At 40.4% G+C, this 27,185-nt stretch overlaps 2 protein-coding genes across 5 annotated transcripts in view; one reads left to right on the plus strand and one right to left on the minus strand.

Moving 5' to 3' along the window:
* Positions 1–2,662, minus strand: part of tbc1d22a (TBC1 domain family, member 22a) — a 127,514-nt gene extending 124,852 nt beyond the window's left edge. For 2 of the 4 annotated variants that reach the window (XM_083999751.1, XM_083999752.1), the window contains exons 1-3: positions 2,476–2,662; positions 1,938–1,994; positions 1,052–1,108 (exon numbers count right to left, since the gene is read on the minus strand). In XM_083999751.1, coding sequence (XP_083855877.1) covers positions 1,052–1,108; positions 1,938–1,994; positions 2,476–2,537 — 176 coding nt within the window. In that variant the 5' untranslated portion in view covers positions 2,538–2,662. The remainder of the gene's footprint in view (positions 1–1,051; positions 1,109–1,937; positions 1,995–2,475) is intronic. The other 2 variants (XM_083999753.1, XM_083999754.1) reach the window with 1 other exon arrangement.
* Positions 2,663–4,648: 1,986 nt separating this feature from the next.
* Positions 4,649–27,185, plus strand: part of cerk (ceramide kinase) — a gene marked incomplete at its 3' end in the record, with an annotated part of 40,696 nt that continues 18,159 nt past the window's right edge. The window contains exons 1-6 of the mRNA XM_083999422.1: positions 4,649–4,858; positions 16,765–16,899; positions 19,252–19,374; positions 22,854–22,979; positions 23,580–23,646; positions 26,255–26,400. Of these exons, the coding sequence (XP_083855548.1) occupies positions 4,708–4,858; positions 16,765–16,899; positions 19,252–19,374; positions 22,854–22,979; positions 23,580–23,646; positions 26,255–26,400 (748 nt within the window). The 5' untranslated portion in view covers positions 4,649–4,707. The remainder of the gene's footprint in view (positions 4,859–16,764; positions 16,900–19,251; positions 19,375–22,853; positions 22,980–23,579; positions 23,647–26,254; positions 26,401–27,185) is intronic.

Raw genomic sequence — 27,185 nt, forward strand, 5'->3', positions numbered from 1 at the left:
TGGCAAACTGCCACCCCCAGTTTGTGATTTTCAGTGTTTCAGGATCAGAGGTGTGGCAGCGTCAACGTTTACCCACCCCAGCATGCCAGCATTCCCTTTTACACAGACTTTGATCCAGCGGGATGACTACCTCCACTGCCAGCTTATTGGCAGAACAACAATGCCCCCACACTTCCATGTTTGTACTTTTTATACCAAACAGCAAAGTAGAATAACTGTGCAGCATTCCCACTTTTATCCGGCTGTGTAAAAGGGGATAAAAATCTTAAAGACTTGAATCAAAAGCAGCAAACTCCTAAAAGGATGGAATCTAGCCAAGTTCAGAAGACTAAATTTCACTCTGTTACTTTCTTTGCACTGAACTGAGAAATACAACAGAAAAAAGAGAATTCAATGAAACTCAACCTTTCCAGTTTAATCTTGCGATGTAGAAAAAGGGAAAAGGGAGAAGAGAAGGGGGGGAGTGTGGGGATAGAGAGAGGAAGGTGCTCTGATTTCTTACAAAGACAAGGATTACCATAATAAAGAGAGAGACTTGTCCACATTAGCTCACTTCTATCGTAAATTAGAGGAAGAGAGAGAGTCTGAACTTATACTCTGACAAAAAAAAAAACAAGCAAATTAAATTCAACCCCCTGTGGAAATCTACATGATTAAACATCAGACAGAAGAAAGAAAAGGATTATTACAGAATAATAGGCTGTTTTTCTATCTGTGAGTGAGTGGGGGTGTGTTTGAGTCTGTGCAAGGAGAATTGGAACAAGATAGGTACAACTTGTAAAGAAGTCCAAAAAGTCAGAAGTGACTGATGAGAATGATAATTTTCAAAAAGAAAAGTTTTTACACACAAATTTCATTACGTTGTAGTTTTTCTGATTTTTTTTCGGGCTTGCTTTACATAAAATATATACTGTGAAATCCAGTCTTTCTCTTATTGGATAGTGACTTCAATCTTGCATTCATGCACCCAAGATTCAAACAATGCAAATGAGATGAAATAACAACAAACTGAAAGTGTGCTCAAATTCATTTAAGCTGGCCATCTATCCACCTGGCAACTTGATTTTCTGGTGGGGTCACTTCTTCTACAACAGCTTTGCTGGAAGGACTACACAGTGAAAAGAAAAGGTTACTACAAGTATGTTGTTCAATTAATTCAAGCATGCAGTAATCACCACACCCATGATGTAACTGTTGGTGCCATCGTAAGCTGTCAAAGACAAACAGGTCCACATTCCTGACTGGTATGTGGGTAAAAGCGTGACAGCGTGTGACAGCATCAATCCATGCCACAGCAATTTTCTATCCTCTGTGAGTGACTCAGTATAGCCACCCAGGGAGATTGTTGTTATTGTCATTGTGTTATGCTGTTTTATTTTTAGATGTTGGAATTGTTTGGGTTTTTGTCTCTGGCAAAGTCACCACAATGGCATTTATTGCTGAAAAGGATGAAAAACAACTATAGAAACTTCCGACAACATGACTGAAGTTCTGTCCTGTGATTATGTAACCTGATTCCCACCAAGAGACTGGCAATTCAAACTCATCATTTATCACATATAACGTGCAAAACAGTCACTTTGTGAGAAAAACATCTATCTCCCATTCAACAAGGAAGGAGTACGAAAATACTAAACTGGCACACACCTGATAGACCTGTTTGTTTCACAAAAATATCTGATGGCACCTTCTTGATGAGGAGAATTATCTTCATCTATTATATCACATATCAAAATCTAACTTTGAGGAATGTTTGTGGCAAAAAAAAAGTGAGAAAAGAAGGCAAATGCATGAAAGCTACAACTTGATTTTCATGTACACGTTGACACATTGTTAATACAGAAACTTAGGGAAGTAAAAGTACAACAACTGCTCACACTCTCCACCAAGATCACGAGGGTACTGTGGCCAAAAAAGAAGAAGTACATTCAACTTACTTAGCATGAAGGAGCGGGTCGAAAGGTGGATGTTGTGCGCCATATACATGTTGAATGCTGAGGGAGTGAGGAAGACAGACTGTCAATGAATGAGCTCATTTAAAACAGGTTGTCAAGCTAGCCACGTTAGCATCTTGTCATCCCAAAACAATACCAGTTTAAACTCTATTATTGCAGCTTTGAGTAACACAACTGGCATGAATGTGTTGTTGAGCACAGCTACTCCGTCATATACAACGGTTGCTGCATCATTTCATGACAACTCAGCGAGTGCGTTATGGGTCAATTACTTAAGTGTTAGCCGCTTTCTAGCGACGTAGCTCTTAGCCAGCTAACAGCAGCAAGGTGTTAACTATCTGAGAGGGTAATTCACAATGGGCATTCATACAAAACGGGTCGATGAACTCGCAGACTTTGTGCAAACACAGCAGGGCGGTTAGTGCAAGTGGAAGTTGCGTTTGAAGCTCAACAGTGCAGCGTCAGTTCAGTGAGGCTAGCTAATGCTAAGCTAGCCGACAGGAGGGAACACGTCACTCACCTGCCAGGAACCTTGGCTGCGTTTCTTTTCCAGAACTGTTTCCTGTTTCCGTCACTCGACATTTTCCCCTCCGCGGCTCCGGCCAGTCCTAACACAAAAAACCCAAACGCTGTCGCTGTCTGTGTAACGTGAAATTCGTGTTTATTTACACCAGGTTCCCCCCTTCTCCAAAACTCAGAAAGCTGCCATGTTGATAGTGCCTAATGGGTGAGCAAGCGCCGCTCTGATTGGCTGGAGCGACACTTCCTCCCCCGTGAGCCAATCACAAGTGAGATATGCTGTTAGGTGGCTCGAGGAGGCAGCCAGCGTCATGCCCCGCTGTCTTTGCTTTGTTGACAGAAACTACAAACTGCGTGTCAGTCAAAAGAGAGACCACCAGCATCAGGACCACAGGCACATCAAGAAAAATAGTGACCATCACCAGTATTTACCATTTCTATAAAATCTCCAAACCTCTGTATTCATAGCCTTTTACTATTGTTTAGAAAGTCCTATTAGGCTATGCATTATTATTCAGGCATAACTTTGGAAATATGGGGGGTTTATACGTGATGTTTATCTCTCCCCCTCTCTCTCTCTCTAAAAAAAAAGCCTACATTGTTTTCATATGAAAGGATGCAGTGGTGGTTTATGACTGACAAGTTTTCTACTGTTATCAACAAGCCAGTTCCTCAAACACTGGACAATAACAGGAGGTGCAGCAGGAGGATGTGAAAGAAAATGGCTATCAAATAAATGTTTTACTTCTGACACAAAACTGATGTTTATCAAATGAGTAACTGAATAAATAACAACTGTCACATTCAACAGTGAAGTACAAATTTTCATTCATTTCATAGGGTCACAAATAGGCTACAAAATAAAAAAATCTATGTGAAGAAAAAATGACAACTTTGATGCACTCACATCAGTGGTTTGATAAACTAACAAGGTTGGTTTAAAGCAGTTTTAGGACATGAGACATACAACTGTTTTTTTTCAGACCTTATGAGAAACAGAAGAGAGGACTTCTCATCTCTCATTCCCTGTCACACAGTTACAGTTAAAAGCTAAAACAAATAACGCAGATGGTAATAAAATGATGATAAAATATCCTTATTGTGACAATATTTCCATTTTCCACTTTGAGATCAGCTCAGTTTCCACTGAGCTGAAGGCACAGTGCAAAGCAGTTAAACACAGTTTAGTCATCATTTTTGGGCTCATAATTATCACTGTCTGATGGGTATGTCAGGTCAAAGCTATTATTCAGCTCTTGGGTCTGGAACCAGGGAGGCACCTAAATGCTCTGAGTCATAAATTAGAGCTGCGTGTTTATGCAAAGTGCTGATGCAGTGTTTGTTCCACAGGCTTGAGGCAGACAGGAGAAAAAAGGAAGAGCTGTCACTCTGTGTTTTTTTTCTGAAACAGCAAACGTCATGTCTGCTTTCAGGTGTTGTTGGTTTTAATGCACAGCTGCAAATGTCCCAATAGTTTTGCTTTTTATAGTTTTTTTTGTTTCGTTTTTAAGATTCTATTTAGTCTTGTGTTATCGTATATTGTCCTATTTTGTTTATCATGTTATAAGATGCTAAATTACTAGACTGGGTCAGTAGGGCATAATCTGATTCCAAAACAGCCTCACATATAAAGTCATAAATAAATAAATAAACAGAAATTAAACCTTCAAACATATTTGACAATGAAATACTAGCATGCAGTCTGTGATTACACATATTAAGCCAGCACACTGTCCGTAAAGTATGATCAAATATGTTTAATTATATTCCCATAGTATGGGTGATTGGATTTTCATTTACTCTAACACAGTTGCTCCTATGATAACAGTAAATGTTTTGCTTTCCAGAAAATCAAAGTAGAATATCAAGATTTTACAGCCCATATGAAATTAACTGTCAGTCTTTATTCAGTTGTTGTATTTATTTTTCTGTCATGTTTAAGGACTTGCGTGCACAAATAAATTGAAAAGTACAGACTCTCTTTTTTATTCATATTTTGCCTGTTGGAAGACAGTGCAGAATGGAAAGTAGGCCAGTTTCCGTCTTCCTACTGAGTGAACCATCTTTGCACACACACGATCTTTGTCTTAAATCCTCGCTGCTCTCCTGACAGCCTGGGCCGGCGGACACACACAGGGTGAACACGCTACACGCGTTCAAACGCGTCTTCGCTTTGCGGGCCGAGACAAAGTTATGGATGAGGATCATCGAAGGACAACATTAAATTAACGACATGATGGAGAAACAGCCCAGATTACTGTCTTCGAAGCTTTTCCAGAGGCACAGACAGGTTGAAGTTGTTCTCAATCGCACTGTTTTGGCTTGGAAGGAAATTGAGGGAAGCAGAAAACGAAGCTCAGAGATCAGCAGTGAATCTGAAACAGGTAAGGAGGAGTGAATGAGTTTGACAACAGCTTTTGTGTCATGTCTGGAAACTTAGGAAATGTAGGCCTATGGCAGAAAAAAATGCCCTATCTAATAAGCTATAGCCTAATAATAGCCTACAAAATATACCAGTTTAAAAAAGGTAAAACGTTATGCAAATACATTTATTTACAATAGTCAGTTTTAAGCTGTAGGCTACTTCCCTCCAGTAAATCATCTTCCCTCTGTTAATAACCATTGTCACCCATGCAGAAGCAGCTGTGTTCCTATTCTGCTCTCCTTATCAGGATCATGCACATGTTGAGGGAGCAACAGTCAGGTCATGTAGCTGCTGTAGTTGGGGTCTGTACACCTACAAGAGCAGGTCACATAGGTGGGTTCTCAGTCAGAGATAATTAGGTGGCTCCCTGTCATACAAGCAACCACGACCAGGGGTCGAGTGTTATTTAATATGTCTCCCAGGAAGGAGTTCATTCATTCTTTCATTAACTCGCTCATGAAAGCTGTTTTCTGCTCCAGTGAGCTCTTTGAAAAATCTCCCCCCCAAAAAGGTGTGAGCTTTTTAGAAACTAATTAAAAACAGTCAGGAATTCAGCTGGGTCACTAAGTTTTGAATTTTTGTCCCAGAGAGTTTGATAAGGAAAAAAGGAGACAAGGAATGAAATTCTACATCCCAAGTTAAAAAGAAAAGAAGTGAGGGTCTCTGCACTGCACACAAACGCCTTATTGTCTCCAACTGTTTACCCAGAAGTTAGTCAGTTGTATATGTTTTAGATTTAGTATAAGTAAGATTTATACACATCTGAATTAAAGTATATCATAATATATCTACCTGCTGTATCTAACTGTTGTGGAGCTAACTAGCCTAACAGTGTGATTAAACATGTATGAGCATCTGATTTGTAAAAGCAACAATGTAGAGTGATGATGATACATCAACAGAATAATGTTTTATTTGCATAACTGTGCTACACTACACAGTAATGCAAATCAGTGTAAATCCAAACCCAGTGATCATCAGGGACATTCAGTTCAACAATCAAGTTCCCTATACTTCTAAAGTGGGGGCTTTTTTGGAGGGGTTGTCCTCAGAATCATCTAGGAATTTAGTGTAGGTCCTGGTTCCTCTGTGGAGATACAGGTAGAAGAACAAAGTTCCTCAAAATGTTCCTGTTCAACAAGAGGAAAGTCCCTGTGGTGGAAAGTGATGTGTTGACGAATAGCTGTGCAACCCGATCCAGTAAAGTGTCAGTAAAGAAAACTTACAGAGATTCAGAGCATTGATCTTGGTCTCTGTGAGTCTATATTACTGTCTTTATGGTTGTCATACAAATTTTGATCCTTTCCATCTTTTGCATCAGACAACTTCCACTTAATCCAGACGTCCTTACAACCCCCCCGAGGCTAATGTTTGTTCATCTAGATGAGTTCCCTGGTCTGCAATTACTGTACCACATCGAGTGCAGTGATTACAGCTGGCACTGCACACTTCAGTTTAAACCTGGCCATTGACCTTCCTCAAAGTGGTATCAAGCGCTCCATAATAACCTGCCATAAAGACTTTCATTTATTGAGTCAATGTTCAACTGAGTTACATCAGAAATGCCCCCCCACGATCATTGGCACAAGAGCAGATCAGTTTACCTTGGAGTTAGAAGGTTGCAAAGAGTCTCTGCCAGTTCTAAATATGCAGTAAGTTCATTATTAAACACTGCTGTTAATGGTGTCACCTCATTCTTCAGATATGACTCTTAAGTTGCTTTAGCAAACTGAAATGGTGACATATATTTACTTCTTGTGCACGTGTTTTCTTAGAGCAGAGCCAGGTTATCATTAGTGGTCAGTACAATGCGGTTAATCAGTCACCAGAGCTAAAACAAGGTTGGTGGTGACGGGGATTTTTCCGTAACGTATCTGGGTCTACAAACAACAAAAGCTTTATACTTGGACTATGCATGTTGTTGATTTATGTCATGCGCTGCTCAAACATCCCACACTTCCTTCTCAGCAGAAAGCATAATACAGCAAATAATAAGTCAGGAGCAGGGTAGAGATTTTTTCAATTTGACTTCCTGAAAATGAAAAAAGCCAAAAAAAAAAGTGACAAACGTGAGCTGGTCCAAAAAAAAATGAGATTTTCCCATCAAGTAGGAGTAAGTAGAAGTCATTTAGAAGTTAAGAGAATCAGTGAGTCCACTGCAGCTCTGAGGAGACAGAAGTTAATCTCTGCTGGTAGCGGAAAATCATGCAGCGTGACTCAAATTTGACAGGTTCTCCTCAGCTTGTGTTTTCCATTTTTACCCGCAATATACCTCTCCTAACATCAAACTTGACACCAGAGCCATAAATGCCAAGAGGAATCGTTATGAGCGGGGGAACATCACAACGTCCTTGATGTTTTTGGCTTACCCGACATTAGTGGATGTTGATGCTTGACATTTAAGTGGATTTTGGTTGAATCGGAGCATCTATCAGTCAGATGTGCTGAGTAGTGCACAAGACAGGGTATCCCAGCCAGGAATGCTGTTTGTATACACACAAAGACTCACTCACACAGACATACAAAAATCCAATCTCCAAGATGGCACGGCCTCTGAGTACGGAGCAAATCTAGAGTAAATGCATGCTCCCATCTTTGACGAAAATCTTGAATAAATCATGGAATATGCTTCAGAGAGCGTCTCCCTGTTCCTGCAAATCATTATGCTTAGCGAGGAGTACTTCCTCAGGCCGTGAATATCTCTCTCGGCCAGAAGGGGGTTTAGATATTTGTTTCCCCGTATGGCAGAGCTGAATACATATCTGATGTATTACAGTGACGGATTCACTTGTAGTGATAACTGGACGTTTGGGAAATCAGGCTGAAAGAGGATATCAGCATCACAGAATTTCCTACATTATAAACCATATATTGATAAGAAGCAAAAACAAAAGCTACATGATTTTTTTTTTTTTTTTCTGCATCAACCACATTTAAACCTCAAAAAAAGTCTACAGCTATGCTAGCAACTCTATGAGACTAAATGAACTGGTATTAGGTAACCTGATGATGGCACGAGTGGATAAACCAGACCATCATTATCATGATGACAAATCAGCCTTAGAAGGAACTTGATGTCTTTGTAAAAGTGGATGGCACAGCATTCAGTTGTTGTGGATACCTGTCACTGAAAACATGTTTGGTGTCGCCCTCATCAAACTCATGAGAACATAGATGTTTATACAAAGTCGCATGGTAATCCATCCCATAGAGGCTGCAAAAAATCGACAATATACACAGTATACGTATACATGTTTGCTTGTTTTTTCAGTGAAATTAAATTAAAGATTTCCCTTCCTAACTTATGACCAGGGCCGTTGTATAGGGGAGAAAGGTGATGATAACTCTAGGGGCCCAGCACTCAGTATGGGCCCACAAAAACCCCCAGTAGTCTAATCTTTGTATGACTGAATTATTCTATAATTCTATAATAATATTCATAGTAATGCTGCATTAGCATCAAAACAAAGTAGGCTAAATAAAAAATGATAATACATACGTAGTCTAAGAAAAAAAGTGGAAAAGTCACAGGTAGGGGCCCACTTTCAGGGGGCCCAGAATTCCTAGCAACGGCCCTGCTTGTGACCCATGGCACAACTGCAACATTTTCCCAGATAATTGCAATTTGATTTTTTATTTTATTTAGCAAATTGTTGGAATCGCTAACAATCCAATTGCAGCACATTTACAGGGATGTAAGTCTGCACTTCATATTAAAAGTAATGACTTGTGATGCCTATCACATTTGGCATAGGTAGTGAGCTAGCGGTATCACTGCACCCGCAGTGACTGTTCTCCTGTTCTACCTTCCACCTTGGCTGTCCTTTCTTCTCCATCTGTTTGCCTAAGCATTGGCTTAACAAACCCATTGTGCCTGGGAGAAATCCACGTCTTGTTTGACAGCTTACTGCCATGTGTACCCAGGCAGATCTGTGCTTTGTAATCTAAAGCTGGTGCTCAATGCACAGCCCTGTCTGTACATTGAGAGACGGCTGCAGAGGGAGGTAGAGAGATACGGAGAAATAAACACTGCCAGGGAAACGACAGCTGGAGATCGGGCAAACTGTGCAGGTTCATACCGCATTACTGGCAACAATACAGGCCCTTTCATTACACTAATTGTATTTAATTACCTGCGACTTAGTCGGAACCTCTAAAGCTAATTACTGTACGGAATGAATCAATGACCTGGATGATGACGTCCTGGTTTGGTTGAGTGATGAAGATGAGCAGAAGTATCCTCACCATGGTAAAACCACCCACCTTGTTTGACTATAACTCACATTTTTTGATGTACTTGCCAAAAATGCTCAAGTATTATTTGGAATACCCCAAAACATAAACAGTTTTTATCAGTCTCTCTCCCTTAGCTATGTCTTATCTCCTCCGTTGCACCTGTGTTGCATGTTACTTGGAATACAATATATAAATGCAAAACAGGAATGACATAAAAAACATAGTGTGGGAACGCCTAAGAATGCAAGCGTTTCCTTAAGCTTGCATTAGGTTGTCCTCTAACACGTTGTCAGCGCCAAACCACAGTAACAATAAAGGGATTACATATTGATTCGCGGTGTAAAGGGAGGGGTGCAGAGGACAACGGCAGAATATGAATATGATGACAGCTCATTGTTGTCAGAGAGGACTAAAGGAAGACGAGGGAAGGCGCAGTGCTGTCAGAGATATCATGCAAACAAACAGAAAGTCTCCCGTGCAAACATGAACGCATAAGATATACTTAGTTAAGATGAAATTCTGTACAATAATTTCCAAATCTTTCACCCACTTATTATATATAACATTCATGTTCACGATACAATCTGGGTTGGGTCGCCTCATCATTCACGTGCACAACATCCATGGTGTGTGACGAGGAATTTGCAGACGTTATGTTGGCGTTAGTTGTCAGTATTTTCACTGGAATCCCGTTGAGTGGGATGCCGTGCTGTTTTGGGGAAGTAGGATCAGCAGGGTCACGGATCCAGTCAAAACATTACAACAGATGCTCATGGGACCAGATAATCATCTAAACTTTGTTCTACTTTTCTCTGATCTTAAAGAACTGTGACCAAAGTCAGTTAAAGTAGCTATTCAGATGTCACAGGTGAAATATACTAACTTGCCATCATAGCTCCAGCTCCCAAGAGCAATGATTGTGGTAGTAAGTCACAACTGTGGAGAACTTTGACACAGGAATGTATGTACAGAATTTACCAATTAAACAAGACAGGAATAAATGAGTAGCCTAATGCAAAGTAAAGAGCGCAGTATAGATGATCTGGGAACTGCTGTCTCTAGCATGCTAGTGGTTACTTTACCTGCTACAAAGGTTAGGAAGTTACCCGAAGTCAAGCCTTGAGGGATACTTCACCCAAAATCGATAATTCACCAATTTTATACTCACTGCCATGCCAAGGAAGGATTTGGAGAACTTTCAGAGTCATCAAAGCGCTTTCGGAGTTCCGGGGGGGGGGGGGGGGGGGGGGGGGGGGGGGGGGGGTGTCCGGCTGGCAACAGATTTTCATATATGGCGCCGGATTGTGCTCACTTTTGAATTGTCTGCAAGATGTTTGTTCGTTGTTGTAAACCATTGGATGTATGATGATAAGTGAACTCTATCTGCCGCCATTGTATGAAAATCTGTTGCCAGCCGGACCACCCTGGAACTCCAAAAGCGTTTTGATAACTCTCCAAACCCTTCATTGGCATGACGGTGAGTATCGATTTTGGGTGAAGTACAGTGTTGAGGGAAGCCGGTGAGGGATTAACTGAATTTACCTTCTCCAAATTGAAAGAAAATAGCAAAAAGAAAGTTATAAACTAAAGAGGCATCACTCAGGGTACATATCAGTGCTTTGGGAAGTACATAAATGCGGGCTGCTGTAGTTTAACATATGGTTTCCACCAAGCTATAAGCTTTTGTACACCAAAAATGTACAACAATGCTCTGTCCTTTCACAATGTCTGCCACAATGAACAACAGCTCCTCTTCAGAGCCGTACTCTTGAACTACATGGAGGATTGTATTTCCACCAGAAGAGCTGAATTTTACTGACCTCCTGAGCTCCATTACATTCACACAAAGATTCTCTTTGTTCCCATATTGTAGGATACCGTTGTTGCCAGGGCCTGTGGCTCTCAATCCACAGTGAGTCCTGCAGGACTTTTAGCTCTCTGTGGAGATAAAAGGCCACTTCACTGATTTTAAACTTAATGCACAGCTCCTTTTCTTAAAGCAGAAGTAAGTGATATATTTGTGTTAATATAAGTCTTAAATAGTTATATCTGTTCGGTCTGAAACACGGGTCCGTCAGTCACTCTGCTCTGCTCTGAGCGGAAGAGAAAACATTTATCGTATCCTACAGTTTTTATCCAATGAGGAGAGAGAACGACATGCAGGGCTGTGTGTGCAGCCAAGGAATGCCGTGAATGTGGTGACGTAGCGACGAGGACTGTTATGGTGCGTTCAAGGAAACTCGTATTTTTCCGACCGTGAAGTGGTACCAGTTCGATCTGGTACGAGTTCACCGGTTGGAAGTTACGAGTGGCCGTTATAGTGACTTTCACAGGTAAAACAGGTCGGAAAAACACGAGTGGGTTGCCTGGAACGCTACAAAGTCGTAAGTTGTGACTTGAAGCTGTAATTTACGATTTCAAAAGCCTGCCTGGAACGCAGCATTAGCGAAAACGACCGGACCACTTACTTCTGCTTTAATATGACGTACTTAGGCAAACCATTAGAGCAATCACTGCTCTCACATTCGATGATGGAGCCGTCGGGGATCACAGGTGGTCAATGCTGACACTATGACTATGTAGGATTTAGTTGGACTGATAGAATGTGCATAATGGTATCAGATGATCACATGGAGAGCAGGAAAACACTTATTTCTTTTACACAAAAATGTGTTTTTTTTTTCTACCAATAGGTCTCTGAGAGGGAATATTCACTCCCAAGACAGTCGCAACCTGTAGACGTTTACAATCTGTGACAAACCACTGGTGTAGACATCACAAATCCAGATCCAGTTCAAATATCTGCAAACTGGTCACGGCTCCTTAACTGTGTTCATTTTGCAGAGCAGGTGCTAATCCATCGCATGTGGTTACAATGGAAACCAGTCGCACCCTAGGCCCGGAGGACTTGGATCTTTCTGGCTCAGTAGAGAAAGGCACTAACAATGCCAGAGCGAGGGATTACATTCGTGCTCGGGGCAAAGCTATGCTATGCTATTGCCAGAATTTGAAGTCCGGAGTCACACATGCCAGGCTTAGGGAATCATGCTCCGTGTTGCTTCTTGTCCCCATTTTCACGTGACTCTCTCTGTGAACTTGGTGTTTGTTCCCATGGTGGTCAACTTGAACCCTCTCGTGAGGGGGAAAGCGAAGCCTGAACTTAAACCTGACAGCTTTGTGTAAAAATACCTAGACAAGAGCACGTTTTTTCGTCATGCATTGCTTTATATACCGTGTTTGTTTCATCCAAAAGTGTAAGAAAATCAGATTTTTAAAGGACTATTGCAGCCAGACTCAATCTACGAGTTAGATTTTTCATGATAAATGTAACTTCACTGTTTTAGCCATAGCCCAGCTGATTCGATAACATGTCGGTTGGAAATATGAAATGATATCCAGCCTATGTCTATACCAATACCTCTGGCACATCAGGAGACATAACTTGAAAAAGTTATTTTTCTCAACTCACACAATTTAAACTCCATGGGTTTATAAGAAAAACACATCAATATCACCTGGCAGTCTCTAGTGTTTACACTGAGCTCATCCGAGAATGGAGTCAGCAACACAAACAGAGAGTGTCATGCTCCAGGTCACACTAATTTCATCACTTGTGCTTTGAATGTTGTGGAAATGACAATTGATGTTTGTTTTTAATTTTGTGCTGTCTAGACCCTCGTAGTGACTGATCATTTGTAGTTTGTTTGTCTCCTGGAGATGTTAGAGCTGGTCCTTTTAATTGTCATACGCCTTTTATTTGGGAGTAACTGCAGTGATGTCACATTTTGATTTATAAAACGACAAAAAATAAGTAAATGTGAAAAAAAAAAAAAAAAAAAGAATAAAAAATGATGTTCTGTCAAAAGTGGTTGCAGGAAATGAAGGGGAGTTGCAGGCGAACACATGACCTGAAATAAAACCTGCCTTCTGTATCAGTGTTCTCAGGTATCACCGTGGCTTTACAGCAAGAAAACAAACATTTGAATGCTTTCCTTCAAGTGCAGAGCACGTTACAGATATCAGAGAATAAACCTTTCCCCCTTCTGTGCCTGAAAAGCTGACTTTTTGCAGATAGCAGACCTCTCCGGCTCTCAGTAACACACTGAGCCCTGTGGTATGAATAGGCAGTGCTCACTGGCTGAAAGCCAGGGCTAAGATTCTTTACAAGCACAAAGAAAAGTATGTCAGCGCAGAGCAGAGAGGATCTGCCTTGTATGGCCGAGGGCTTAGCATGTAGCTTAGGGACTGCACCAAGCTAAAAAGTGGGGAATTTGTGTGTGGGTATGTGTTCTCGATGTGTGTGTGGTGATGGGATTATTGTGTACTTCTGTGTGTGTGTGCATAAGTGAGCGAGCATGTGTGTTTATTCTGCAGTGAGTGTGTGTGTGGCAGGGTTATTGGAGCAGTGTTACAAAGTGGGAATGTCAGCTATTGTTTCTAGTTTCTTCCCCATCACAGTTCACTGGGACTGTTGGCTTTGTGCTGGTTTCTGGGGTTAATTTGACCAAGTTGTATAAAGGAACATCCTGTTTAGAGGGAGGGGGAGGGACACGAGCTTTACTGACTCACTGATGAATGCTTTTTTGAAATTTTGTATAAACTATTTCATACATTTTTCATTTTTTGGGATTTCACCTGAAGGTAGAGAGCTTGATAACAAACGTGTGAATGTGTTAGATGAAAGAAAAGATATTCTAATGTATTCCTCTCAGTGTTTTGGCACAACTCAAGTTTGGTTCTTAGATATGAAAGAAAAAACATAAAATGCAAGATTTCCCGTTGAATTATCTCAAATCTAATTTGTTGTAATCTTAGATTCATTCTCACTACAGTTGTCGTGATCGACATGCAACATTTTACCCGAGATAATCGGCTTTTGCTCATCTGTTAATGCTTGCATGAAATGATCTTTGGCATATTAGAACACCCTGCTCAATATACTGTGTTTATTTTGTCAGTGAAGTCAAACTCACAGTATTACATGTTACACTGCTTTTTACACCATCCGTTGAAGTAGATTTGAGTCCCAGCTATCTTCCTACTGGATTTTAACTCACACAATTGTGTACATGTGTGTAGAGGGAGCGCTTAAATCAACAGTTTAAAGAATATATTTCCTCATTGACCTGGTTGTGTAAGCTACACCCCTTAAGACCTTTTGTAAACATCCATAGGTGATAGTTAGCGTGACATATATAAGCCGAAGGACCTGTAGGCCTTTGTAAATATTAAGAATATTGATTGTAACATGAAATAATGTTAACTATTGGTCGCAGTAGGCAAAATGCTTTGACATTATGTTTTACTGCTCATGAACCGTGAAGTGTAATGTACTAAGGCATTACACATTACTAAGCCAGCTAACTGACTCAGTCATATCAGGAAAGTAACATTATATTTATCTAAAGTGTGCTAACAAACAAAGCAAACATACACAACCAGCATTTACACTCTTTGAATGAACAAACTGTGTTTTATTATTATGAACTGTTGAATAATTGTTATTGCTGGCCTAATATACATTGTTATTAGGCCAGCAACTGACTCATTGGTGTGGGTCAGTAATGTTACATTGTAGCTATTTATTTATATTGATGTGATTCCTGACTTTGGGAAACGCACCAGACTAAGTAAGCAGTAAACATTTTAGCACAGGGGCATTTTATTCTTAATGAATGTTGTTGGAAAGTAATGCATTACTTAGTAGCACATGACATTACTTTGTTACAGATATTAATCCCAGTTTTACTGCTTTCTCATGAAGCTAGGGGGTTTTACTGTCATGTACCAGTAGTTTCATCTGTTTGTTCTCTCTGCTTTCAGTCAGTAAGCCTGGCCCAGGGCCTGGGGTTACCTAAAGTAGAGGAATGTGCTTCCTGGTAGTGTTTAAATTGTTTTTGTTACATGTTGAGTCTGCACAGCTTGCTCAGCAATACATTCAGGAATCAGTAGGTTACACACTCTTTCAGAGTTGCAGTTGCTGCAGCTTGATTTTAAACATTGGACAGGAGTGCTGTGTGCGCTGGTGATGGTCAGTAAACACCTTCACAGCACAGGTTGGCTGCTTATTAAACCACAACATCTGGTTTCTTATCCTAAACTTGTGATGTAGAAAATAAGGTGTGTGGTAATCTGGAATTCAGTTTTATCTCTTTGTGTATTTCCCTCAGTCCATGTGTGTGTGTTCAGGTAACCGTGACTCCACATTAAAAATGCATGGAACGGTCAACATGTGATACATGGGCCAATGATCAATGACCAATGATCGAGTATTGTCAGGTCCCCACTCACCAGTGACCCTGACCGGGATAAACGGTTTAGAAAAAATAGATTGAAAGTTTAAGCCACACTAACGTGCAGTAATCTTTAATATATTTTAATTCAACACCAACAATCACTTTGGCAGAGCGCTAGGTGCCATTTTTCACATTGTTGGAATGCAACCTCTTTTTTTTTCTGAAATAAAGCCATTACCCATATGGCCATAACTCTTCTTCCTATTTGTCAAAGTGTGAATATCGATGGCCATAAAGTTATTCATGCCTGCATGGCGCATCATCTTTATTTGAGAAAGAAATGAAATCCTATTCCCTCAGACTCCCAGGAGAGAAATAATATGTCATGCACCCCCCCCACCCCACCCCATCCCACCCCACCTCTATTCATTCCACCATATCAGCTGAATAAATTTGTTGGAGTGACTGGAATGCCTGTATGTGATGCAGTTGAAGAGGTCAGTTTAACTTGTTGCAAGTAATATTGTCCTTTCGGAGTACCAAAGTGCACATGTGAATTTGCTCCGGTAGCAGCACAGCCATCTGTTGTGCTTGACTGCTCAGAACTTCTGAATTTAATATAGAAACTATTTACAAGAGAAGGCTATACTGTGAGTAGTAGTACAGAATATTTTTGGCTTCAGCCTCCTATAACTGAGTCGGACCTTTTTTACAGTCCACATCTTCTGGGTTTAAGGTCTTTTTTTAATCATTTTAATTCCCTTCATCTGTATTTTCTGTGGTCACTCTGTATCATCATAAAACCAGCTTGTCATAGCTTTAGAGGATGAATGTGAAAAGAAACCATTTCCCAACAATCCCCCCTTATGTTCCACATCTCTGCTTTTCAAACACGGTAAATTAATACCTATTAAATTCTTTGATGTCACTTAGCAGCTCTTTTAGGCGGCTGACCCGCTCTCGCACTATACTTGACAAATTGTGTTAATGAACAAACCATTCAAACGTTGCCAAAGTCTTTCATCCTAAAGTCAAAGCAGCCTGAATCTCGTTTCCGTGGGAAAGAAGGACAGAGAGAGAGCCGACTCCCCGGCTCTCTCGGGATATGACCGTGTTATTCCTCCCATTCTTCTAATTGTTTGTGCAGTCACTGACAGACTTCCAATAAGTCTGATGAAAGCGGTGCTGAACCAAAACAATGTCACTGAAACAATGATCTGAGCCATGTTAGGAGCTGAAGGGTCAGGTGCATTCCTTATGTGCAACGTCTTTGACATTGCAGATTACAAAAACCCACTGATTGCAGCAGCTTTAATCTTCACAGAAGTTATATGTTTTGTGCTCATTGTGCAGATTTTATATTAATTCATTCATTTTTTAATCTCCTCCTCAGCTCACAGTCATGCCGTTCAGGTGTGTGAAATAGTGGCCGTCCACAAGAGCGAAGAAGATGACGCGGACAACGCCAAGACGAGGAGTCGGAGAAAAGCAAAGCAGCGCTCCCAGCTGTATCCCCATGCATTCACAGGTATGAAAGTTGCAGAGATGTGCTGCGCATCCTTGAGGCTAATTCATCATTCATGTTTTCTGTCATTGTCTATTGTTCAACCAAAGACAATACACAAAAGAGCTCTTCTTCTTGGCATCAGTGTCTGTTCGAAGACATGTGGAAACCATGATTTGGCTTTTAAAGTGACATTCCACTCACTCTGCTGACTTGTAACAGGGAACAGCTTATCCCGTTTTTTTAATGTCTTCTGTGTATCTGGTGTAGCTTTTTCGAGTGTGACAAAATGACAAGTTGCATCATGGGAAAGGTAAAATATAGCATTCTAGAGAGGGGTTGACTGAAGGACAGACTATATTTGCCTTCTCTCGCCTCGCTCTGATTTGGACTGATCTTTTCTCCATCCTTCTCCATCTTTTGTGGAGGTGCGGAAGCTTAATCTCTGAAGTGGCCCTTTAAGAAATAGACGCAGCATCTTTTGTTCCTTCCAACAACATCGCCTCGAGCCAGTTTTCATCACTGTCACTTTCGTTTTATTTGCAGTAGGTTAAAGCCACATCACACTTACATTTTGGGTAAGTGTGCCAAGAGCTTGTGTTCAGCCCCACCAATCACAAGTGATCTGACACTGGAAATAAGCCCGTAGACAGCTCCACAGTCTGAAAGTAATGCATTAACAAGAGAGCCCCTCACAGCTTAGCCGACTGGGTCTAAGATGGCAGCGTGCCACTGACTTATGAGCTAATTCTTGATTTTGAGCCATTAGATTATATCCAAACAAGATCGGATTTACATTATTTATCGCAGCCAAATGTTATAAATGACCTCGCTAATGTGAGCTTTCACTGGCATCAGACTGTGTCGAGTCTGACACCGCTGCATTCCCACAGTCTGTGGAAACTTGGCTTCAAAGACACGTCCCATCACTTACATCCTGATTATGTAACTGACTAAAGGACGGTTTTTACTCCCACTCTCAACGTCTCTCTCTGCCTGCCTACCCCGCTGCTGCGCGTTCGAGGTGCTGGAAGTGATTGCGACTGAAGAGCCTGCCTGAAAAGTTAACTTTTCTATCTGATGAAAAAAAATGCTTAGTGTGATAATTTGACTTTGAAATGCTTAGTGAGTGAATCTGCCGTCAAAGTGCTTAGCGGGTGAATTTTCAGTCCTTAATGTAAATATTTCAGTAATGTTCCCAAGCAGGATATTATGTGAATCCATCTCTTACTTTTTGTCTGACTATCAGCGGAGCCCCCTGTTTTACTAAAACGACTTCTCCTTCATTTCCCTTCATTCATTGATTTGACACTTGTTCACATTATCAGATTGACCTGGCTGCTCCAGATAAAGCCAGGGCTCATCCCCAGTCGCAAGTCTTTGCTGTGGGAAAGTCAGGTAGCGTTTAGTTTAGTTTATTTATTTAGCACACATTTAAATTCAATGGTGCACGGAGGGAACAAAGCCGATTGGCTTGTACTATACATAAGTTCCACCCCTATAACAAATTACAACAAGACAAATTTCTATGGCTAACAAATAAACATAGAAAAAAAAGAAGATAAAGTGCATACATAATCAATGTTAAATGAGCAAAATGAACAAAAATGAGAAAAAATTGAGAGATAAAGAGCAATGTGATTAGTAACAAATAGAGACAATAGAAATAAGGTACAAAAATTCATTAATTAAAATCATAAAAAGACAGAGTAAGGATGTGGGATATGGAGAGAGCGGGAAATTCAAGAGAAGTTGAGATTTTTTTTAGCTGCTTTTTAAAAAGTGGATAAGAAGAAATGGATCTTAGTGAAGGAGGTAGTCCATTCCAAAACATATAGGACCTCTATAAGCCATATTAAACTGATGGTGTGATGTGCGGGTGAAGGGTAAATATAAAGTAAGATTATTACTGTGTCTAGTGCAGTGAGAATGTACATTATGAGTGAAGGTAAAGAAGTTTTGAAAAGTGACAGGGAGATCTTGGTTCCTGTAAATAAACTTGTGAATAAGTGCTGAATGTAGTCAGTACCAGAAGTGTGAATGAGCAAAATATGATGTCTCTTTGCTGACATAACTCATCAAATCAGACATCATGATGGATGATCATGTCTGGGGAAGTATGTTTAGATCATGTGATATGAATGGTAAAACTATGAGAGGTTTTATGTAACGCTTGTGACGGTATTTCCTAAAATCAGATTAGGAATTCCCTTCTTGTGAAGATAGCATTATTCTTCCACTGACACTCCTCCACACCATGACATATCGCTTCAGAGTACAGCACAAAAACTGCCATGTCAGCAGACATGACCTAACAGTACAGTATTTCTCTTTCTTTTTTTTATTTTCTTTTTTTGTTTCTATTCCTCTATGCAGTTTCATATGTGAGGAGGACGAGGCAGCACCACTGGCGGTGCAGCGACGTCACCTTCCACTGCGCCAACCAGGTGCTCTGTGAGCAGTGGATCCAAGCCCTCAATGAGCAGCTGTCACTACTCAGTATGTACTGTTCGGTGATGTTCGTTAAAAAAGATGTGATGATGCACTTTTGGCTTAATCAGAGCGTAGTCAGGCTCAGTTTATTGACTAAGCACCATAAAAGTGCCACGCACCACAGTAGGAGTCTGGCTCGAGTGCACACAGCCATCAATCTGCATGACACAACAACCAAAGGGCAAATGTAATTGTAGGAAATGTACATTCATCAACAGATTGGTTCGTCTTGGTAAAGAAAATATTTCTATGTACTTATTAGATTGTATCACACAATATCATCTATTGTGAAATCATGGGAGTATCAGAATCACGGGGAACAATCAGACTTAGAAGCTGCTACTGCTGTAATTTGTCTGTCAGGCTGAGAAGGTGCTGTACCGAGCGGTACAGTACTTTACGCTTTGAGCACCGTAGCACAGGGTGTTCTGTGAGAATCGGGCTTTTTGACCTCTCAAGTAATTTCAACACTTGGCAGCAGCTGTAGGATGCAATGTTTTTCCTTTAGTCTTTGCTTTTTGGACCACTCCACTGCAGAGAAACTAACTGTGCAGTATGTATCATAAGTCACTCTTGTTCCCAAAGTAAACTGCTCCCTCACCTCCCTCATCATTTACCATCTTTACCAGAAACTTTCTTCATCACGCTGCCTCCCATCACACCCGAAAGGCGCTATTTTAAAATGAGGCTATGGGAAAATGATGGCACTTTAAGTGTAGTGCACACATAATAGCACAAAAAAAACTGTATAAACAAAGTTTAGAACATCGTTTCACGTGGAAGAAAAGAGTAGAAAGAACAGTTTCAACAAGCTTCCACCAGCTCTTCCAAATAGTCATATTGGCTTCAACTCATTATGCAGGATAGCACTTTTTAAAATCTTACGTATCATATTATTAGATTAAAGTAGTACTATGTAGGTATTTTCCACAGCTGCCATCTTGTTTCCATTCACAATCTTTAATGAAGTTATTTCTTCAAGGCAAACAAAATGAGCTGTTCTGTTAAGTGTTAATTATTGTTCATAAAAAAACAAACAAAAAACTTTTTCATTCATTCTCTGCAGCAGCATCTCACGCCCTCTGAGGCTGCAGAGAGGCCAGAGGCAGAGCTACAGTAGATGTGACCTCCTGCATTTCTCTTCTAGACAGTCCCTCAAAGGCACAGACAGATAGAGTGCAGCCAGCAACAGCAGCGCGATAAAACATATAAATAGTGGTATCACAAGCAGTAAAAGAGTGTAGTGTCATATAAAAATATCTCTGGCCAGCTCGTGGATGGGAAGTAGAAGAGGATATCTGCATTAGTGCTTGTGTTTGGCAGACTGTCCAGATGTATTCTAAGGAATCTACACATCTGTCCCCTGGCTTCTTTTCTTTTTTTTCAAAAAACACACAAAATATAAAACACCAAATCAGCTATAATCATCAACATCAAAATTTGACATCATCTATTTGGAAATGAAATGATCAATCTAACTGTGTAGTAAGGAAGATTATGATTTCCAATGATGTAGTGACATGTAACATTACCATAAAAGTGTTATTACACCATCCGTCAGAACATATTAAGCTTTATTACATTTCTGACCTAGTTGGATTGCAAAATACAGTGTTTTGCACTCCAGGGCCCAGTTGTTCAAAGGTAATCCGATCGGATTTTGGATAATGGATTGGATCAAATCTTGAAAATGGGTTGTTCAAAACCAAAAACGGATTCTGAGATCGGATTAGATCACGTAATCCAATCTTGGTTTTGATCTGGATAAAACCCTCAGTTTGTGTTGTTCAAAACTTTTCAGTAGGATCGGGATAACTTTGATCCAAAAAAACAGGATTATTCTGATCCCAGCAGTATGGTGGATTCAGGGGGGATTTCAGGAACAAAATGCGATTTAAATTAAATTCAAACTGGTCAAATAAACAATATTCATAATGTAGTATATATACATGTATTGATTTATATTTTGCACCTAATTTTAAACCACAACAGTGATTAGTAAATAATGTTAACTTTTGAATATTCTACAACTGAAAAACTTTTCACCAACTACTTTCCCCCAAACTGAATGTAATGAAATTTGAAGTTTGAATTTTAAAATTTGAAGTTTGAATTTTGAAATTTGATGTTTGAATTTGAAACACATTTCCCTAATGTACTGTATATTTGCTTTTTAAAATGTATTTTAACAGCCCAACCAGATGGAGTCTGGCTGTTTTGATTGATTGATTGATTGATTGATTGATTGATTGATTGATTGATTGATTGATTGATTGATTGATTGATTGATTGATTGATTGACTGATTGATTGATTGATTGATTGATTGATTAGTCTCTATTACGAATATATTAAAAAAAGATAAAGAAAGATAAAAAAAAAGGTCACATAAAATAAGTAACACATTATAGTGTCCTAAAAACAAGTCCCAAACAAGTATTTAAGTCATAAACCAAGTCTGGCTGTGAAGAAACAACAAAGAGCACAGAAAACACATGCACTCCGTTTTCAAATAAATACACTTTGAGTGACCTCATGCTGCTGTTCTACCTGTTGTTTATCGACCAATCAGCATTCAGTGTGATGCACAGTCCCATCTAGAGCACTCATTATCCGGATTTGGTAATCTTGAAAATTTGGATTTGGATCAGACTGATCCAATCCAACTTTGCGTTGAACAACTGGGATAGAAGTAAGACGGATTACGTGATCCTGGATAGCAAAAAAGGGATTTCAAAATCCGGATAAATTTTATCCAGATTACACCTTTTGAACAACTGGGCCCAGGGCTCATAAAATGATTGCAAAGTGATTGTATTATTGGGTTCTAAAGGATTTACTGTGTGGAAATAAGAGTGTAAGGCGGGTTCAGCCCATTTGAAATTGTGTACTTGGCCCCATTTCGTCGGGAAAGATGAATCAATTCAAGGAAATTAACTACATTCATTGTGAAGATGAAGCCTTAGTTTGTTCAACAGTGTTCGCGTCCTCCGCAGTCCACCTTACATCACCCGTTGGCAATCCATTTATGTAATCTAATGGAACTTTTGTCTTATTGCCAAACAGTATCACCCTATGTTTCTTTGTGCTCATTTAGCACTCGATCCCAATCCATTTGTTTTCAATTTGAGCCGCTGCTTGGTTCTAAACCATCTAGGTAGAAGTTGTCCTAAACGCAGTCATCCACGACAGCCATAAACAAGTCATTTACTATTCTCCGTTGCTGCACTTTGTAGGTTCATCACCGAATGATGCAGCACCACTGAATTGCCCCACACTCCTCCCATAGTCAGTAGACACACCATTTATATCTTGAGCAGCGTGTTTTGGGGACCAGTCAGTTTGACGAAGCATTTTGAGAAAGGTCTCTGCTTAATAAAAACTTCATCAAGCTGCTGTCAGCTACACATTTGTTTAAAAAAAAAAAAAAAAAGTAAACACTGATCTTTTCTAATGACTATCTCATACCCGTGCTTCACTTTGCAGCCAACCGACCGAAGAGCCTTCTGGTGTACATCAATCCCTACGGCGGAAAGCGGCGCGGGAAGCGTATTTACGAGCAGAAGGTGGCTCCACTGTTTCGCCGCGCCTCCATCTCCACGGATGTGATTGGTGGGTTTCTGTTCCTACGTTACGTTCCTCAGCATTGGAATAAAAAATGACTTCCGGCGGTCACCATTTAAATCTCAGCGGCCACCACAGGGACCAAACACACTTACAAGGATATGATTTGCCTCATAGTGTCATTAATCACTGAAGCACCTGAACTGAAGCTATGATTGTTGATAAGCTTGGGTATCCAAACACATCTATTATTCAATAAGTGTTTGCTGCAGCTACACATAGTCTTGGGTATTGATGGTCCATCAGAGTGAATACTATTCACTTTATATGCCGGGTAAACAGATTTACTGTTGAAATATTGTTTTTGTTTTTGTAGGCCCAGGGCTCATTTTGCAGGCTAATATACAACGGCTGAATAACATTGTTTTGTGCCACAGTGCCTTTGCTTTTTTTCCGAGCATATTAATCTGCACAACGGCTTCCAGTGAAGGCTTCAAAAGTGCAGCACTTTTCCTTGTCATTTTAAAATGCCAAGTAATAGCGTGCCTGTGGTACCAGACAACTCACAAAGCGTCTCGTCATTTTTTGTCTGTGCATTCCCTTTCAATAAAATTGTACTAACACTTGCCATTTGATTTGTTTCTATAGTTACAGAGCGTGCCAATCATGCCAGGGACCACTTGAAAACAGAGGCCAATCTAGATAAATATGACGGGTGAGTACTCAAGATAGGCGGCTGCTGCTCTCAGACTTTCAACACCGGTTCTTCACTGTGACATTGAGTTGACTGGACTTGTTTAGATTGTAATAAAAGACACTGAGACAGTTGGGCGTGAGATGTGTATCCGTTAACACCCATAGAAGTTTGAATGAGGCTTGCCATGAACATCTCTTTACTCTTGACAGATATACATTTGTAAACATGTGGTTTTAAAGGGGGGTCACACATCACAATGTTGTAACCCTTTCTGCTTCTTTTTCTTCCGCCTCATAGTCAAGTCTGGAAGATCTACTTCGATGATAATGCACTTCTCCCAGTTACAAAGTGCTTATTAAAAGCACATAGAGAGTATAAAAACAGTACAACTAATTAACCCTCTGTTGTCCTCCTGGGTCAAGGAAGGAAGGACGAAAGGAAGGAAGGAAAGACAAAGGGATAGAAGGAAGGAAGGAAGGAAGGAAGGAAGGAAGGAAGGAAGGAAGGAAGGAAGGAAGGAAGGAAGGAAGGAAGGAAGGACAAAGGGAAAGATAGGAAGGAAGGGAAAAAACAAAGGGAAGATAGATGGGGGAAGGAACAGATTGGGTCAATTGGGTCAAGGAAGAAGGAAGGACGAAGGGAAGGAAGGAAGGAAGGAAGGGAAAAAGGATTGTGGAAAGAAGGTATGGAGAAAGGAAGGAAAGAAAGATGGAGGGAGGGAACAGATTGGGTCAATTGGATCAAAAGAGAAAGGAAGAAGAAGTAAGGACGAAGGGAACAAAGGAAGGAATGACAGAAGGAAGGGGGAAAGGAAGGAAAGAAAAATGAAGGAAAGGAAATTATTAGGTCAAGGAAGGAAGCAGAAGGACGGATGAAGGGAAGGAAGGAAGGAAGGAAGGAAGGAAGGAAGGAAGGAAGGAAGGAAGGAAGGAAGGAAGGAAGGAAGGAAGGAAGGAAGGAAGGAAGGAAGGAAAAAAGGATTGTGGAAAGAAGGAAGGGAGAAAGGAAGGAAAGAAGGAATGATGGAGGAAGGGAACAGTTTGGGTCAATTTGACCCAGAAGGACAACAGGAGGGTTAAGACAAAAATAAAGAGTAAGCAAATTTTTAAATAAAAATTGGTTTTTCCACACACAGACACATGGACATAATAGGCACCTTCTTCACACCTTGGGTTGGGTGCAGTGTAGGGAGAGAGAGCAGAACTAATACAGGAGCAGTACCAACAATAACAATCACAGACACTGTCATCCCTCTTGCCCAGACCAGCTGGACATCACTCATAACTGGAAGGAATGGGTAAAGTGCAAGTGCATCAGCTGTTCAGTAGCTTAATGGCTTGTGGGACAAATGAAGATTTCGATCTGTTCTTTGAGAATGAAGTGTGTGTGGGTGGGGGGGATATCTACGCCTGGACGGCAGCAGCTCAAATGAGGAGGCAAGGGGCTGCTTCTGGTTACAAAATGAAGTTCTAAAGTAATTTGGCTTTGGCAGAGACTTAAGCTAAAGAGCCGGATGAACTCCTGGCAGGTTTAAACATGCCAGAGGGTCTAAGACTGATAAGGGCGTCAGCAAATCCACAATGTGCCTTATAGGTACATATATTGAGTTGCTTCTGATAGATAGGATGCATTTGAAATATGTGACCCAGACAATTGTAGCGGATAGGAAAAGAGAGTTGCAACACATCTGTGAAAAGTAAAGATCTGCAGTGCTTTGCAATGTTGTGAAGATGTAGGAAGCAAGTTCATATGAGAATCAATATGGGGCTTGTTGTGAAACTGTGACTCAAGACTTTCAGACTTATATGCTTGAAAACAAGGAGCCAAAGTGTGAGAAAATGTGACTAACTGGAGAGTGTGGACCTGTAATGACATCTGATATAGTGAATTTATCTGAACAAAAGGTCTCAGATATCCAATTTTTTTTAGCTCTTGAGTGAAATTGCAAAGGATTTACAGCCCCCTATAGTCACACAAAGGTCTTTTTGAGAAGGAATAAAACAATCTAAAACAGTATCCAATATGCCTATCCAATACTGAGGAAGATCAGTGAAAATCAAGAGGTCAGCTGCAGCAAAAGCAGCAGTGAATGTCTAAAAGCAATAACCGAGAAAAGGTTTATTAGAATTTCCATATATATGCGTCATTTAAACAACTGAACAGTGAAACAAAATACGAGAAGTCGAATTTATGTTTTCAACTCAACTTGCTCATGATGCTGCGGTTCAGGTCTGTGAGTAAAGGGAGGTTTTGAGGCGAAATGCAGTTTGTATCTGAACATAAAGGGGCATCAATAGCATGAAAGGTTTTTCCTGCAGAGTGCCCCGTCAACCCCAGCCAGCCTCTGTTCATCAAATATTTGGTCCAGCAGAGCAGCTTTAGAACCCATTATGCTTTTAGTCTTCAGGTCATGAAATTTATAGGGGCATTTCTGTGAGGTTTTTCCGAGATGGACTTAAAAAGCTGTGATGCAGGGTGGCACAGTGTGATATTCTTATTTATCGAAGGCTTTCGGAGTTAGAGCAGCTGCTGCCCGGTTGTGTTATCGTCAAGGACACAGTGAGGAAGGAACTCTCTGGAACATGTATGCAGGTTGTGAAGCTGTCGGTGTCATTTATCTGCACAGGGTGGTGTGTGTCGGTGGAGACGGGATGTTCAGCGAGATCATGCACGGCTTGGTCACCAGGACCCAAACTGACCACGGGGTGGACCAGGACCAATCAGATGCTGAGTTGGTGCCGTGTTCTCTGCGCATAGGCATCATCCCTGCAGGTGAGCCTTCTTCATAATGTCAAATAAAACATGCCAGGTGTTTGTAAACAGCAGCAGTTTAAGTGGTAATGAACTTTTTTGAAACAACTTTCTTACGGTGTTACTCTGATTTCATCAATGTTTGATAAAAAGAAAGTATATTCCAAAAAGAGTTGAACTTCTCCTTTCAAAGACTAATACAATAGTAAAATAATGTATTCGGATATAATGGTTAGGGTCACAATATGGCAAAATGCAATATCCAAATTGTAGGAGCAGCAATTTTAAGTTTTAAGTTTATGGACTGTTAAAAAAAAAGACTGTGGTGCGATGATCCAGTCTAAAAATCATATTCTCCAGAAATAAAGAAACATGACGCCCCCAAAATTGCTTTAAAAAACATACAAAAAACTGAATTTGTCCATAGCCCTACAGTAATATAAGGCTATAACCTGGTTAGCCTGGCATAAATTCTAAAAAGAAAAAAAAATAGCCAGCCTGTGTTGAACATCCACCTAATCTGGCCTCTAACCTCTAAGCTAAAAGCTAAAACTAGCGGGAAACTAGCTGTAGCCTTAGATTTGACTGACAAATGCGAAAATGGTATAGATTCTTGACTCTTCTTCTCATCCAGCTCTTGGCAAGAAATTACATTTCCAGAAAGACTGACTCATATATTTCTCTAGTATTTCAAAGTTCATCTCAGTAAATGCAAAGTAATGACTAAGTAACTGAGTTGGACTTCTCAAGGCCTGATCCGATGGCTCTTAACATCTTGATGTGAAACAAGTCACACAAGATTGAAA

Source organism: Trachurus trachurus (genome assembly GCF_905171665.1).
Source record: "Trachurus trachurus genome assembly, chromosome: 23".
Taxonomy (NCBI): Eukaryota; Metazoa; Chordata; class Actinopteri; order Carangiformes; family Carangidae; genus Trachurus; species Trachurus trachurus.